General features: G+C 39.5%; 2 protein-coding genes across 2 annotated transcripts; one reads left to right on the forward strand and one right to left on the reverse strand.

Annotated features, from left to right (window-relative positions):
• Window positions 1-389: 389 nt before the first annotated feature.
• Window positions 390-4,211, reverse strand: LOC132184355 (uncharacterized). The gene is made up of 2 exons (XM_059597966.2): window positions 3,946-4,211; window positions 390-3,797 (listed from the first exon to the last, which is right to left on the reverse strand). The coding sequence occupies exon 2, from the start codon at window positions 3,629-3,631 to the stop codon at window positions 761-763; it is 2,871 nt and encodes a 956-aa protein (XP_059453949.2). The 5' UTR covers window positions 3,632-3,797; window positions 3,946-4,211; the 3' UTR covers window positions 390-760.
• A 4,798-nt stretch (window positions 4,212-9,009) lies between these two features.
• LOC132183584 (uncharacterized) lies at window positions 9,010-12,389 on the forward strand. The gene has a single exon (XM_059596915.2). The coding sequence runs from the start codon at window positions 9,394-9,396 to the stop codon at window positions 11,998-12,000; it is 2,607 nt and encodes an 868-aa protein (XP_059452898.2). The 5' UTR covers window positions 9,010-9,393; the 3' UTR covers window positions 12,001-12,389.
• Window positions 12,390-15,585: the final 3,196 nt, after the last annotated feature.

The raw sequence follows: 15,585 nt of genomic DNA on the forward strand, positions 1-15,585 counted from the left end.
CAACTCCAAAAGCTACTCTTCCCACGGAGAATGTTAAAAGCCATGAGAGCTTGCAGGGAAGAGAACATGAGCTTAATCTCCCCCATGGTTGCCAAAAAAAGGCTATGTTGTCTCACTCCAAAACAACAGTTTCTTAGAGTTCGGTAACAATAATATATATTAGAGTAACCGAATGAGCAACCTCCTACAAGATTTCACAACTAAATGTGCAGACTCCTACAAGATTTCACAGCAGTGATCTAGATATTTAACATGGTTGCCAAAAAGATTTGATATTTAACATGCAGAGGAAAAGAAAGACAGAACAGAATAGAAGATAGTATTTGAACTTCTTCACGAAGATTACAAATGAATATAGTTATATAAAATATATATTTCAGACTGGAAGCTGCTTTCAGACCAACTATCAATTTTATTAAAATTCCATATTACTTCCTGAGATCATATATGATTTTCGAGCAAACTCTACTTGAAACGGAGTACAAAAAATACATTCTTAGATAAACAACAAGAATGAAAAAATCCATCTGCTCGCAAGGAAAAGCTCCTGTGGAGAAGAAGCAAAAGATATAGACCACACAAAACCGTACCTTTGCAACCTTTCCTCTTTGCTTCAACATCTCCCACTGATTCTGAGTCTCACATTTCAACTGAGAAAGTTCAAGCCCGACTATGTCCACCTCTGGGGGAGATTGTTTCAGGCATCGGCGGGGTCCATTATCTTCAAAATGAAAACAAAAAATGACACAAGCTCCCAGTCCTATGTTTCTGAATTTTCCGGAATTGCAGATAATTCATCATCTTCAACAAATGATGGATTAAGAAACTTGGCCACAAAAGCCCACATCTTATAAACATCTTCAAAGTTGGTTAGAAAACTGAGTGATGCAGTAACAACCTCAACTCGGAAGAACATATTTTTACCATCTTGGCAGCCATTAGCCATTGGCTTGCACAAGGCTGTATCTTCAAGATCAAATGCCCCACAATGCTGTTTTGGACCGTCCACCATCCGAACGTGACTAAGGATACCAATGCCAAGAGAAATGCCATTTTTCTCAGCCAACTTCTGTACAATTTCTGGGTGAACAAGCCCTCTCCCACTGCTCTCTCTCACATTGAAAGCTACTGATGCACCCCTTTCATATTTAATCTTCGGGCCATATATTTGTACAAGAGGCACTCCCTCACCTTCATCTGAACCGGGTAACCGAAGTCGAAGTAATGAGGTAACAAGCCAATTGATCATATATCGCAGCCTGAGGGTAGTTTTATTCAAACCCAACATATTGACATGATCAAGATGCTGACAAATTATTTCGGGCTCCCTCCTTCCCCACTCTTGCTCATCACCGTATTCTCCATCGCTTATGGACTCATTATCACCGAGGGTAGTCCTAGATACTTCTCCAGGTTCAAACAAGTGGCTCAAACCCTCTTTGGGGTTGTCTTCTATGCTAAAAGACACCCTTCGGCCCATGCTTGCGACTCTGTCACCATCTTCCACACCAAAAAATCTACTACCAGCAAATCGGTTCCCTTCCCTCCTTCCAAGCAGTCTATATTCACCTTCTGTCTCTCTCCTTATAGCACTTTCTTTCACTTCTTGACCTACTTCAGAGGTTGAGGAACTCTCGCGATTGCCATGCCGAAGGTCGGTATTCTGGCTCTTGTGTCTGAATTCATCTACGGTAGAGTGCAACTTAGTATCATTCTGCCCTGACGTTTCTCTGATTTCATGCTCTTCTTGAATCTCCTCAAATTGCCGGGAATCTGCATAATAATCACTACTTCCAGACGCATCTGCTTCACCTAACTGTTCTTCTTCAGGAATCCCCTTAACCCGGTCCAGCTCCTGTGACACTGACAAGACAGCTGCATCAAAGGACAACACAGGATCTTCATGCAATTTGAGATTGACACTCCTGTCACCATATACCGGGCTCTTTGATATTTTTGATCTTGGTTTTGGAGAGAGTCGCTTATTGCTTCTCCCGCCAGAAAACCATGATGGTGGCAATGGTGAGCCCGTTTTCTGTTTTGTCAATTGGCCAGAATTATCAGACCCACCCAGTGGACTCTGACCCAAATCAATCCAGTATGAATAGTCTGATGATTCATCCTCACTGAAAACTGGACTTTTCATAACCTCTCCGACTGAAATACTCTCAGCCTCCTCAAATATTGTGCTAGCCCCATCCCTGTCTGAGCTGTTATCTTGTTCCATCTCAGCCTCAAAGACATCCCTCACCTGGTTGGAAGTGAATACACCTGAAAAGGCTGGCATCTGCGACCCCCCTTGTGTTTCAGGCATTGACTCTTCATTGCTATTTAATGCCTCATTTTCAATTCCAGCCAAAACATCAAGACCATCCACAGAATCACTAAGGTACTGTGGGAACACCGGGACGATCCTAACCATTCCAGACCCAGTATGCCCAGATTGGCTCTGCAGACTTCCAATCACAGATTTCTTTATCAGAAGGCATCCAAATCCAGTTGGGTCAGACCCAAATACCCTGTAAAAGGATGTGATAATAAAATCCGGCCTAAAGAGGGACAACCCAAGAGAATCCATGTCCTTAGGACCCAATGACCCCGCATCAAGCAAAACATGCCAATTGTTTTGCTGAGCAAGAGCCATCCACTGGTAAGAATACTTGGCCCCAGTTACCCTAGACTGAACAGGAAATACAAAAAGCCCAGCAGAATCCTTCTTCCTCCTCTTCTTATTTGCAATTTTCTTTCTCAGCTCCCTGGAGCAGAGTTTCATAGTAGGCCACTTAAACCAGGCACTATAAACCTTAGCACCTTTTTCCTTGGCACTCTGAGCCATCCAATTCACAGACTGGCTCTCATGATCAAACATGGTCAACAACTTCTTGTTCGTTTGGAAAGGGTAAGATTCAGCAAGCAATTTGAATGCAGAACCTCTACTAACAGTAAAAACAAGGCCATATTCATTCTCAGGAATGTTCAAATAATCCATAATCCTAGTCTTAATATCATCTTCTGTGGTACCTTTCTCGGCACCTCCATAAAGGGCATGGTTGCTCAAATTCGCAGTTATCTCAGACAAACTAAATGCCGATGATTCCCAATATTGTTGAGTTTGAAGGTAAGAAAACAGGCCAAAACCACAGTAATCAAGGCATACCTTTGCAGACGCCTCGGTCAGGTGGCCGTACTCGTTCAACCTCAACTGGTCAATCTTTTCCGTGGATTGAAACTTGGGGTACGCTGTGAGGAACTTGTTGAAGGCATCTTGGTAGCTAGGAATGAGCTCCTCCGAGCTAAAGCTTCGCTCGGCCGCGAGAGCCGTAGCACGCAAGAACTCTTTCTGGGCATGAAGACGAGCAAGGGATCTGGAGCGCCCGAGACCACCACCAGCAGCACCACCACCCTCTTGGTTCGAAGACTCCGAAGGATCAGCATCTTGGGATTTTGAAAGAGACCCAGCTTCAGACGCTTCCTCAAGAGCCTCCCTGAGCTTGTTCTCCTGCAATTGCCTGAGAATCGAGGGCCTTCGCTTCCCTTCCTCGTTCAAACCAGAACCATCTCTCCTCTTGCTCTTCTTGTCCATGATTATAGCGGCACATTGGGTGATAGGCTTCCATAGTGACATATGCATGGCCTGGTCTTCCTCTCTTTCCCACGGCCAATCTTTCAAACTCAAAAGGAAAGCAAATGGGGTTTTCAAAATGAAATCTTTAGCCGCAGAGGTTGAGCCTCCCAGTCACATACATTTCAAACTTTTTAAGTCCACTGCTGAGTTGACGGCCCTTTACCTTTATCACCTAGCAAACATTCAAAGCAGCAAAAAACAAAGATTATTCTTCCCATTTATAAGACCCAGACCTTTAGTGAGATCAGCCAGGCAGAGGGTCGGTCTTAAAGAAGAGAAAAAGGAAAAGAAACAAAAGGGTCATCTGACTATGAACAAACCTTTAAATTGCGATCAGAAAATATCCCAGCTTTAGAATCCTCCAAGGAGCCATAATTAAGCCTCTCAATTCAAACCCAACACCAACCTTTTTTAAAATCTTATGAGCAAAAGATCTTACTAAATCCTAAACCCATTCCCATTAACTTCTGCTGCTGAGCCCACAAAATAGACAAGAAAAAAATATATATATATATATTATAATACTCCCACAAAGATCCCAAAGGGTGAAAAAAAACCCAACCTCGGCAATGGAAGAGGCACAGCAGCAGCAGCAGCAGCAGCAGCAAAAAATAGCCTCCAACAACTCCTCCCCCACTATTTGTACACCACACCAACAACTATTTCACTTTTCCACTCCTCCCTCTGCGCTAGGAGTGATAGTAGGGCATAATAAAGGCAAATCCTTTAAAACCCATCAATTCCTCATTTACTCTCACAGTCAATACAAACATGTCCGCATTGAATGCTCTCTCTTTCTCGCACTTCCCCACCATTATTATTACACTATCCACCACCTTCCTCCCTCTCTCTCTCTCTCTTTTCAATTTCCGATTTAGCCCCTCCCCTGGCCCCACTTGTTTTAGGCTACGAGCACACCGTACTTTTGTTTGTCCAGTGAGCCGGAGATTGAGTGCAAGCGGCAGAAAGTGGAGTGGACGTAGGAGTATGCTCTTCAATAAAGACGATGCAGAATGTTGAGAGAAAAAGTGTTGGGGGGCTCCTTTGACCTGAGGCCTCCAATATATTCTTCTTGATAAGGATCTTTTTTAACGGAGATAAACATGCTTAACTACTTTGATTAGTGGTGTTTTTGGACAGCTAAAATAGACTTATCGAAAAAGTAAAATGAATCTCTTTTACTTTACCAATGATTGAAAAGGTTTGGTTCCAGGTCGACGAGACCCACCCATCTACCTCCCACCAAAATTATAAACAGAGAACCAAAAGCAGATTTTTTTTTTAATTTAATAAATTTCTCTCAAGTCTTGTTGATTGTTGTTGAGATTGACATGAAACAAATCTTTTTTGTTTTTATTTTTCCTTTTCCAGTCTATAGAATGCAATTTTCATCAAATCATTTATAAATCATCTTCATCTACTCATTGACAGAATTTGATAATGAAAATCTACTCTTATGCTATCTCTCTCAAAAGCCTTCTGTTTTACTTAAGTTTCCTGATAATTAGGTATGCTTTTATGCAAAAACATAACTCTAATCTCTTAATAATTAAATGTAATGAGTATTAATAAAATAAAATAAAAATTCTGAAGCAATAACATCTTATGTGATCTTTTTTTTATTCGGTCTTTTTTATAAAAAAAAATGTCATTAATATGAAGAAAAAGACCATTTTTTTTTTTAAAAAAAAATACCAAATAAAAAAAAAAAAGACCTCGTAGGATATTATTGCTTAAATTTTTTTTTAATTTTTAATTTTATTTTTAAAAAAAAATCACTACATGAAGAAAAAAAAAATTGGATTAAAATTGTGACAAAAAGTTGTAATCTATCCTTTCTTTTTTAAAATACTCAGGAATTTAAAGATATTTTGGTTTGTGTGATACGTCAGCAGCGTCCTTTCATGCCCTAAAAGAATCAAATGATGATGTTTTAGCCAATTTAAAATGACTTCTTGTAAATTATATTTCGACCGGTTTGGTTACCATTGCACTAGTAAAATGACAATGATATCCCTCACTTTTTTGTTTATTTGAAGCTTGCAAAAGTTATCACATAAATTTCCTTCAAATTAACTTGAAGAAATATTATCATCTAATTAACTTAATTTATAATTTGTTATATGTACCGTAACATATGAGAAACATGTAATTTTTTAAAAGAAATGAATTAACTCATCGCATGACTCACTATCACGATTGAAGCAAAAAAAAAAATAAATAAAAAAAATACTAAGATCAAATAAAAAAGTTCACAAACTGCAAAATAATTTTATTTTATTTTTAAAATTTTTTAATTTCCTATTTCTGACCTTCAAAGCTACATCAAAGGTTTTTTTCATTACATTAATCTCCAAACAGTAATCTGTTGTCGAATTTCTCTTAGCAAGGAATTTTATATACTTCCTCTCTTTCATGCATGCTGGTTCTCTTACAATTTAATATATATATATATATATATAAGCACATGCAATTTAATACGTGAAACGTGTTTTTTATTACTAATTATTTTTCTTAGTTAGAACTTTGAACTGTCTGCAGCTGTTTTTTCTTTACTCGAAAGTCACTGCCAGAAAAGAATGGAAGAAGAGAATCAAAATGGCCTCGCGAAACGTTTGACATAAATGAAATATATATATTGATATGTGGAGTTTGTTTGGCTTTTACCCAACCTATTTTGTCATTCTCCATCATCATTTTCCCTTGTTTATATTGCTTCCTTATTGGACTTCTAGGCATACCCAGAAATACGCCCTTGAATTCTGCAAGAATATTGAAAAAGGAATTTGGAGAAGAAGAGGGACAGTTGTGATCAGTTGTGTCAATGGTAGTGGGTAATTGAGTAGAGTCGCTTTTGATATTCCAATACCAATAGCTAGCTCTATCTGGCTTTGGAGCTTGGTCCATGGTGCTCGCTCTTTTATGGTCTTTGTTGGATATCACTTTTCCTTATCATGCTAGCTAATTCCACATTCAAATTTTCCTTTCCTGAAAAGTTCATCAATATCTAAGCCAAAGAGGCTTAGTGGGGCTACCACCAAAGCTTCAAACATCATCTCTTTGGTCCACCTACGAGCCATGCAACTCTTTGTGGGTGATGTCTTTTCCTAACCTTCTTTTTTTTTCAATGATACTGCTAATGTTGCTGCTTGAGCAGAGTGGCCTTTTGCCTTCCCGTTTCTATTTTGTGAATTGAATATTTTGTTTTTTTTTTTTCAAAAAAAAAAAAAAACATGTGAATTAGGACTCAAGGACATAAAGCCAGTCAAACTTGTCTCTGTGTGGTGCGAGTGTGAGCCACTCGGCCGTCCCCTTCTCTCATAATTTGGTATTATAAAGCACTGGCACATTAGAATGTATAATAGATTAATAGTAAAGAAATGGGAAAAATCCTTTACCTTCCGAAATTTTTAGGGTTTTTCAATTTGAACCCCAAAATTTAAAAATTGGCAATGTACCTCCCTAATGTTTCAAAAAATTTCAATTTAAACCTTCCGTTACTAATTTCCGTCAAATTAGACAGCAATTTATGAAATTACGTAATTACCCTCAAGCCTTTTTTAAAAAAAATTCGTCAAATTTAACGGAAATTAGTAACGAAATGTTTAAATTAAAAATTTTTGAAACATTGAGGGGGTACATTGCCAATTTTGAGGTTCAAATTGAAAAACATATGAAACTTCGTGAAGATAAAGTGGATTTTCCCCTAAAGAAATAAAAATGTGATTTTTTTTTTTGTAAATTATTATATATTTTTTCAATTTCTCCTATGTTACTAATGTATTTTAGAAAACAAGGTAAATAAAATTCATATAAAAATAATAATAAATATATTTTAAAGTAAGGCATAGGAATTGAGACAAAATAGTAAAGAAAACGCAGGGGGTAAAAGCAACCCAAGCCCAATCTTTTGGACGAAGTTTGTATTTGAGATGTTGGGCCAGGCCAGCTCGACTATACAATGGTGTTGGGCCTCCGTAATATACCCACCCCAAAATGAGATGAAAATAGAGAGAGGGAAGTGACGCTAAAATTGAAATTAAGAAGAAAAAAGAAAGAAAAGGAAAACATTTACTAACAAAATATTGTTAAAATTTCCTTATATACTGGCGTTGCAGTCCACGTGACACTATAATGATAGACATGGCAATGTCTTGTGGACTGTCACGTCAGTTTGTAAGTTTACTTGATACTTATCACATTAGTTGCTAAACAATTATATTTGATTTGTGGTTGATGCGGCAGTATCATATGGACTACTGCTTGAGTTTGTACTTTGTAATGGACTTATATATACTTAAAACAGTAGTACCCAAACATTTTCCAACAAAATTTATGTTTTAAGATCCAAAAGGGAATTAAGGACATGCTGCTTTGTTTTCTTTATCAAATGATGCATCACATTTAGTCACATACAAACCAGTAGAATGCCGAACTTTATATTCGAATATTAATTAAATTATTAAATTTATTATGTTTCACCTTCTTTTTCTTTTTTCTAATTGAAAGGGCAAACAAGAGAAATCAATTGTGGCTATTTTATTTGAGTGTGACTATAGTAGCACCTACTCGTTGAGAGTTGCACAGAAAAAGGGACTAGAAGATAAAAATCACATGGACTCCCTCAAATCCCATTGAGTCATAACCTAACCCAACTCTACCCAAACATTAATAAAATTTAAAAGAGTTTACACTAATTAATCAAGCAAGCAAGCCTAGAAGAACCCCGTTAAAATAGTAAGATTAACACAAAGTTATGGTACGAAGTAAGCTGGGTGGCAAATCTTATCCATGCGCCAACTCGGCCTTGATAAGCGGGGGTAATGCTTTAAGTTATAATTTATAAGTATATTAAATAATATTATCATTTATGTCATAAGCATACTAATATTTATATAAGGATATAAAGTGTATATATATATATATATATATATATACATATTAATAAATATATACGAGTCGAGTCGAATTCATACGAGTATATATCATTTAATGATCAAGCCTATTTTTGTGTTCACGAACATTATGTTTAACAATTGAGTCCAGCCGGAGTATGTTTGTAAGTAGTTATTTTCATTTATAGCTCTACTTGCTTCACTTCCATAGTAATTTCTCTTTCTCTTATACGTTTTGCTGGTGTATATATATATATATATATACATGTACACACATACACATACCATTTTGATTGATTTTGAGTCTCAGATTTAGCATATATATTTTTTGGTATTGGTGAAAAGCGATTATTGCAAATTTTCAAAAATTGTTTTCAGAAATAGTTTGGCAAACGCTTTTCTAGACAAAAAAATAAAACATAAATTTGCCTTTTGTTTTGTTCTCAAAAATAGTTTTGAGAAACAAAACCAGAAATCGCCATGAATAACCCACACGAGAAGAGTGTAGATGGTTGTGAAGAAGACTTGGTCAGCGATCGTCTACAGCTAACAACCCTCAAAATGCAAAATTAGCCAGAAAGGACCGCAACTCAGGCTGCCAAACACACTATAATTAGAGCCATCTTCAAGAAAATCTAACAAAAATAAAGTTCAAACAACCCACAAATTATGTGGTGTTTTGAGGAAACCCATTTAATTTCTTTTCTTGGCTAAAACTGCATAGAAATCCTTGCACAACCTCTCATATTGCTTCATGCCATCCGGCTCTTCCTCTCAATATAACACCCCATTCATTCATCCTTTTTTTCCTTGACTCCTACAAGCAGCCTTGGGCCTCTCCAAGGTGGCGGTGATCTGCAAAACCTCTCCATAATGCAGGCCTCAGGCTGCTGCCTACTGGTCTCCCTCCTCCTCCTCCTCTTCTCATCGTTCTCTTCAGCGTTGTCAAATGCTGAAGCCAACTCCATCGCTCGTCGCCAGCTATTAGCGCTCCCCAAGGACGGTGATTTACCTAATGAATACGAATTCGGAGTTGTTTTGAATGTAACTTTTCCCAATACCAGGCTTAGACGGGCATATATTGCACTCCAAGCATGGAAGAAAGCAATTTACTCAGACCCTTTTAACACCACGGGGAATTGGGTTGGACCCGATGTTTGTGCTTACAATGGCGTTTTTTGCGCTCCAGCTCTTGACGACCCGACGCTCACTGTTGTTGCAGGCATTGATCTTAACCACGCCGACATTGCCGGGTTCCTTCCGGTGGAGTTGGGTTTATTAACAGAAATTGCTTTGCTCCACATCAACACCAATAGGTTTTGTGGGATCATTCCCAAGAGCTTCTCGAGGCTCACGCTTCTTTTCGAGCTTGATGTCAGCAACAACCGGTTTGTGGGCTTGTTCCCTAAGGTTGTCATAGGTATTCCTAATCTAAAATACCTTGATCTTAGGTTCAATGATTTTGACGGTGAGCTACCTCCTGAGCTCTTCAACAAAGACTTGGATGCTCTGTTCTTGAACAATAACCGCTTCATATCCACCATTCCTGACACTTTCGGAAACTCCCCCGCCTCTGTTATGGTGGTTGCCAATAACCATCTCCACGGCTGTATTCCAAGCAACATTGGCAAAATGGGCAGCACATTGAACGAGATTGTTTTCTCGAACAATCACCTCACCGGATGCTTGCCTGCTGAGATTGGGTTGCTTGGAAACGTGACGGTTTTGGACATTGCCTCCAACAACTTCACCGGAATCTTGCCAAAGACGTTCAAAGGGCTTTCCAATGTTGAGGAGTTGGATATTGCGCACAACACATTGACAGGGTTTGTCCCTGGGAGCATTTGTCGTCTTCCTAACTTGGTAAACTTCACTTTCTCCTACAATTACTTCAATGGCGAGGCCCCAGACTGCGAGCCACCATCTAGGAAGGACGTTGTGTTGGATGACATGAGCAACTGCTTACCGGAAAGGCCGACACAGAAGTCTCCAAAAGTTTGCGCTCAGGTGGTGAATCGACCGGTTGATTGTAGCAAGGCTAAGTGTAGAGGATCAAAGACTCCAAACCCGCCGCCACAACCACAACCGCCAAAGCCAACTCCTTCTCCAAAGGCGCCGCTGCCACCGCAACCACAACCGCCACAACCATCTCCTTCTCCAGACGCGCCACCACAACCACAGCCGCCACAACCGTCTCCTTCTCCAAACGCGCCGTCGCAACCACAACCACCACAGTCGTCTCCTTCTCCAAAAGAGCCGCCGCAACCACAGCCGCCACAGCCGTCTCCTTCTCCAGAGGCGCCGCCGCAACCACAGCCGCCACAGCCGTCTCCTTCTCCAAACACGCCGTCGCAACCACAACCGCCACAGCCGTCTCCTTCTCCAAACACGCCGTCGCAACCACAACCGCCACAACCGTCTCCTTCTCCAAACGTGCCGTCGCAACCACAATCGCCACAGTCGTCTCCTTCTCCAGAGGCGTCGCCGCAACCACAGCCGTCTCCTTCTCCAAACGCGCCGTCACAACCGCAACCACCACAGCCGTCTCCTTCTCCAGAGGCGCCATCGCAACCACAGCCGCCACAACCATCTCCTTCTCCAGAGGCGCCACCGCAACCACAGCCGCCACAGCAGTCTCCTTCTCCAGACGCGTCGCCGAAACCACAACCGCCACAGCCGTCTCATTCTCCAGACGCGTCGCCGCAACCACAATCGCCACAGTCGTCTCCTTCTCCAGAGGCTCCACAACCACAGCCACCACAGTCGTCTCCTTCTCCTTCTCCAGAGGCGCCACAACCACAGCCACCACAGTCGTCTCCTTCTCCTTCTCCAGAGGCGCCACAACCACAGCCACCACAGTCGTCTCCTTCTCCTTCTCCAGAGGCGCCACAACCACAGCCACCACAGCCGTCTCCTTCTCCAAACGCACCGCCGCAATCACAACCGCCACAGCCGTCTCCTTCTCCAAAGGCGCCACCGCAACAACAACCATCTCCTTCTCCAAAGGATCCGCCGCAACCACAACCATCTCCTTCTCCAAAGGCATTGCCACCAACGCCAGAGCCACAACCTCCCCAACATCAACCATACCCACAACCAATTTCAGCTCCTCCAAAACCATCTTCAGCACCGGCATTGTCACCTGATCCTTACAACGAATCACCCTTTAATAGGGCTCGACCTCCTCCTCCACCAGCTCAACCCTCCACACCATCACCTAAAATTGCTCCTTCACCACCTCCTCTACAACCCCCACCGCCGGTTCACTCTCCTTCACCACCCCCACCTATTCACTCTCCTCCACAACCTCCAGTTCACTCTTCACCACCACCGGCCTACTCTCCATTACCCCCAGTCCGTTCTCCACCTCCACCTTCCCCATCTCATTCAGCTCCTACACCAAAGGGCGACATGGCTCTACCCCCGACCTTCGGCTCCGATTACCAATCGCCGCCTCCACCAACGTCCACAGGCTACTAAATAGCACAATGTTAATCACTTTGCCCTTTGTTTTCCTCTCTTTACTAGTTTTACAGTCTCACAACAGACACCCACTTTAGTTAGTTAATAGCTTGATACGAAGTTGTGATCTGCTACAATTGCCTCCTTAAGGTAACGAATTAAGTGACACCATTGGCAAAATGTAAATCTGATTATCAGAGTGAATTTGTTTGTAATTACTGCTCTAATCCATTAATTCTTTGGCTCTGATATTCTCTGGAACTAAATATTTCTGCTTGATTTGTGGATGGAGAGATTGTTGGTGTTTGTTAAGTGATCGAAGATCATTGCTAGTCCTTTCTGGTTCTAGGTAATGAAAATTTGAGTTGTGAGCTGGACATATTACAAGTACGATGTAATCTTTTAATTTAAAGAGGAGGTGCTATCTTGTTGTAATTTTCGTCTTTTTTCTTTCTACTCCTCTATTTTTTTTTTTTTTTTTTTTTTTTAATGTGAATAGAGTGTAATTTAAGGAGGAGGCCTATTCTCTTGTAATTTTCGCCTTTGTTTTATGTGAATAGAGTGTAATTATAGTAAAAAAATTCCAGTATATATATTTTTGACAGTTTCAGTCTTTCAGATATAATTACTTTCAGCCGATAAATGTGTTCAAATGACATTTTTATTTGCCTCCTCGTACACAAAACAAACAAACAAACAAATTATGACTTTTATTTATTCATTAAATTATTAATTGTATTTTTTTATTAATTTAAGTTTTTAGAAAAAATTGTGATTTAATAGTATTAAAACATCACCTATTAAAGAGAGTTTAAGCCCATATTTAAAAATATTAAAGTATTTATTAAATAATCAAATTTATATATTTCAATTACTTTAAAGTAGTGATTTAACAAAAATGTTGAGAATCTATAAAATTATGCGTAGATAATAATAATAATAAAAAATTTAAGCGCTCGACTTTTGCGCCAAGATTTGCCTTTTCCCGTACACGTGGAGTAGTGATACCAAAAACGCCGGCGTGCATGAACAGTCATGCACGCCAGGCTTTTTTTTTTTTTTTTTTTAACAATAATTCTAATAATAAAATATTATATTTTATTATTTTAAAATATCAAATCACCCTGGCGTGCATCACACCGGGCGCAATGTTTAGCATCTCCCGTACAAGTGGTGTACAAATATGTAGTTAAATCAGTTTAGATTAATTCTGCTCTGTAATGCAATCTACAAAGTCATTATCAAAATTCTGTAGTAAATAAAATCCAAAATCCGACCCTAGCTTTAATCACCAAAAAGAGGGTACCAATTTTATTGTCATAATTTAAAGCGTGCCCCAATTGTTAGTAAAATTGGTCAAGTCTCTATTTGGCGGAGGGATAATGGTTCCAAACCCTGCACACCATATTATATTAATTAAATTATTTTAAAGATGTCACAACATTAATATATATATATATATATATATATATAGATATATATAATACACCCTTAGAGCATTCCTATTGGAAGAGCTAAATGTTATTTTTATCTAAAATGGATCTTCAAATGTTTAAAAAATCTCCTACATTGGGGTGGTCGAAACCACCCCCAGCCCCTTGGGGGTGGTCCGGCCACCCCCAAAGGCACCTGTTCCGTTTTTTTTTTTTTTTTGGGCCAAGGGGTGGCCGGACCACCCCCTTGGCCACGGGGGTGGTTCGACCACCCCCAGATCGGCCAGGGCCACCCCCTTGGCCAAAAATGGGGTGGTCCGGCCACCCCATTTTGGCCAAGGGGTGGCTGGAACCACCCTAGCGTTCCCCACCCCTTTTTTTTCTTTCTTTTTTTTCTTTTTTTTTTTTTAATATTTTGATTTTTTTAAAAAAAATTAAGATAAAAAATCAATTTCTGGCGCCACGTGTCAATTGGCACTGTAGCTGGAACAGTGCCGTTCCAGCTTTAGTGCCGGGCCACGCTCTCCCCAAACATAGCTATATTGACGGCAAGGCATGAGCTTTTCCAGATTAATATGGTAATTTTACTCTTACTAATACTATAAAAAATTACAGATAATTTGGTGTTAGACATTAATATTTATCAATAGAACTACTATCATGTTCTTATTAATTAATCTGACCGTGGACAATGTTAATCAAATCTCTACACTTATGATACACAAATTATTATTTACAACAAAGTAATTATATCCTTATTATATATTCAGATACAACCAAACTCCTCGGTAAATTTTAGAGGGATCTATGTTGCACCTTATTTAGACTGGATCTGCAATTGAGCTCCTCAATAAGTTTTCTAAGGGTTTCTAATCGAGTCGTGGGTCAAATAGGATTGCGAACGAGATGTCCAGTCCTTCAACCAAAAGGTTTGGTCGCTTTCTCGGCCCGCTCGGGCCGGTGCAATCAAGCATTTTCTAGTTTTTTTTTTTGGTAACATGATGTGATAGAATTTAGAGGTATTACAATATTGCCCACAATGCTGTATGCCGACAAGGGAAGCAGAATTGTCAATAATGAAGAAAAATACAAAAAAGAAAAATCCAAAATAAAGGACTAAAAATAGATATTATTGCTTTAACATTTTTCTTTCAATATTGGCGGCAAGGCATGAGCTTTTTCAAATTAATATGATAATTTTGCTCTTATCAATATTATCAAAAATTACAACTAGTTTGGTGTTAGATATCAACATCTACCAATAGAATTACTATTATGTTCTTATTAATTAATCGCATGTATAATGTTAATCAAATCTCTACACTTATGATACACAAATTATTATTTACTACAAAGCAATTATATCCTTATTATATACTCAGATACAACCGAATTCCTCAATAAATTTTATAGGGATCTTTGTCGCACCTCATTTAGACTGGATGTGCAATTGAGCTCCTCAATAAGTTCTCTAGGGGTTTCTAATCGCGTCGTGGGTCGAACAGGATTGCGAATGAAATGTTCAGTCCTTCAACCTAAAGGTTTGGTCGCTTTCCCGACCCGCTCGGATGGGGTGCAATAGAGCATTTTCTTTCTTTTTTATTTTTTTATTTTTTATAATATGATGCGATAGAATTTAGATGGGTGATTTAAAATAAATCAGATGATAGTTAGTTAGAGGTATTACAATATTGCCTAAAATATTACATTACATGCGATCGATCTCAATCCAATCATATGTGTCTTGAGATTACATGGAAAATGCCTCCATAATCGTTCCAAAAGCTAGAAAATATTCTCTCTGCTGATCAACATGTGTAAAGTTCTTGAACCCATTATTTTATTCACCGAAGAAAGTGATAATGATGTGAATTCTCATGCACGCCCTGACAACGATCTCAATCCGTCACCATTCCCGGAGAAACAAAAAGCCAAAAGGGTGTCGTGGGAACACGCGTAGGGCAAGACCATCAAGATTCGCCGGCCTGTGCCTATGTCTCGCCAACCGCGATGGCCGGCCTGCCCTTTAATACGACAAGCCGCTTCTGCAATTGTTTTTTTAGCAGATGAAAAATAATATATATATACACCAATTGTTTTTTTAGCAAGATAGATGAACACACTCTCATGGCACGCCCTTTCGCTTGATCATCTTTCCATCAAAAAAGTA

The sequence above is a fragment of the Corylus avellana genome, chromosome 7 (genome assembly GCF_965113065.1).
Source record: "Corylus avellana chromosome 7, dhCorAvel1.hap1.2, whole genome shotgun sequence".
Classification (NCBI taxonomy): domain Eukaryota; kingdom Viridiplantae; phylum Streptophyta; class Magnoliopsida; order Fagales; family Betulaceae; genus Corylus; species Corylus avellana.

Bases quoted from the DNA above. Each gene is read 5' to 3' on its own strand.
- LOC132183584 (XM_059596915.2), top strand. From the start codon at position 9,394: ATGCAGGCCTCAGGCTGCTGCCTACTGGTCTCCCTCCTCCTCCTCCTC.
- LOC132184355 (XM_059597966.2), bottom strand. From the start codon at position 3,631: ATGCATATGTCACTATGGAAGCCTATCACCCAATGTGCCGCTATAATC.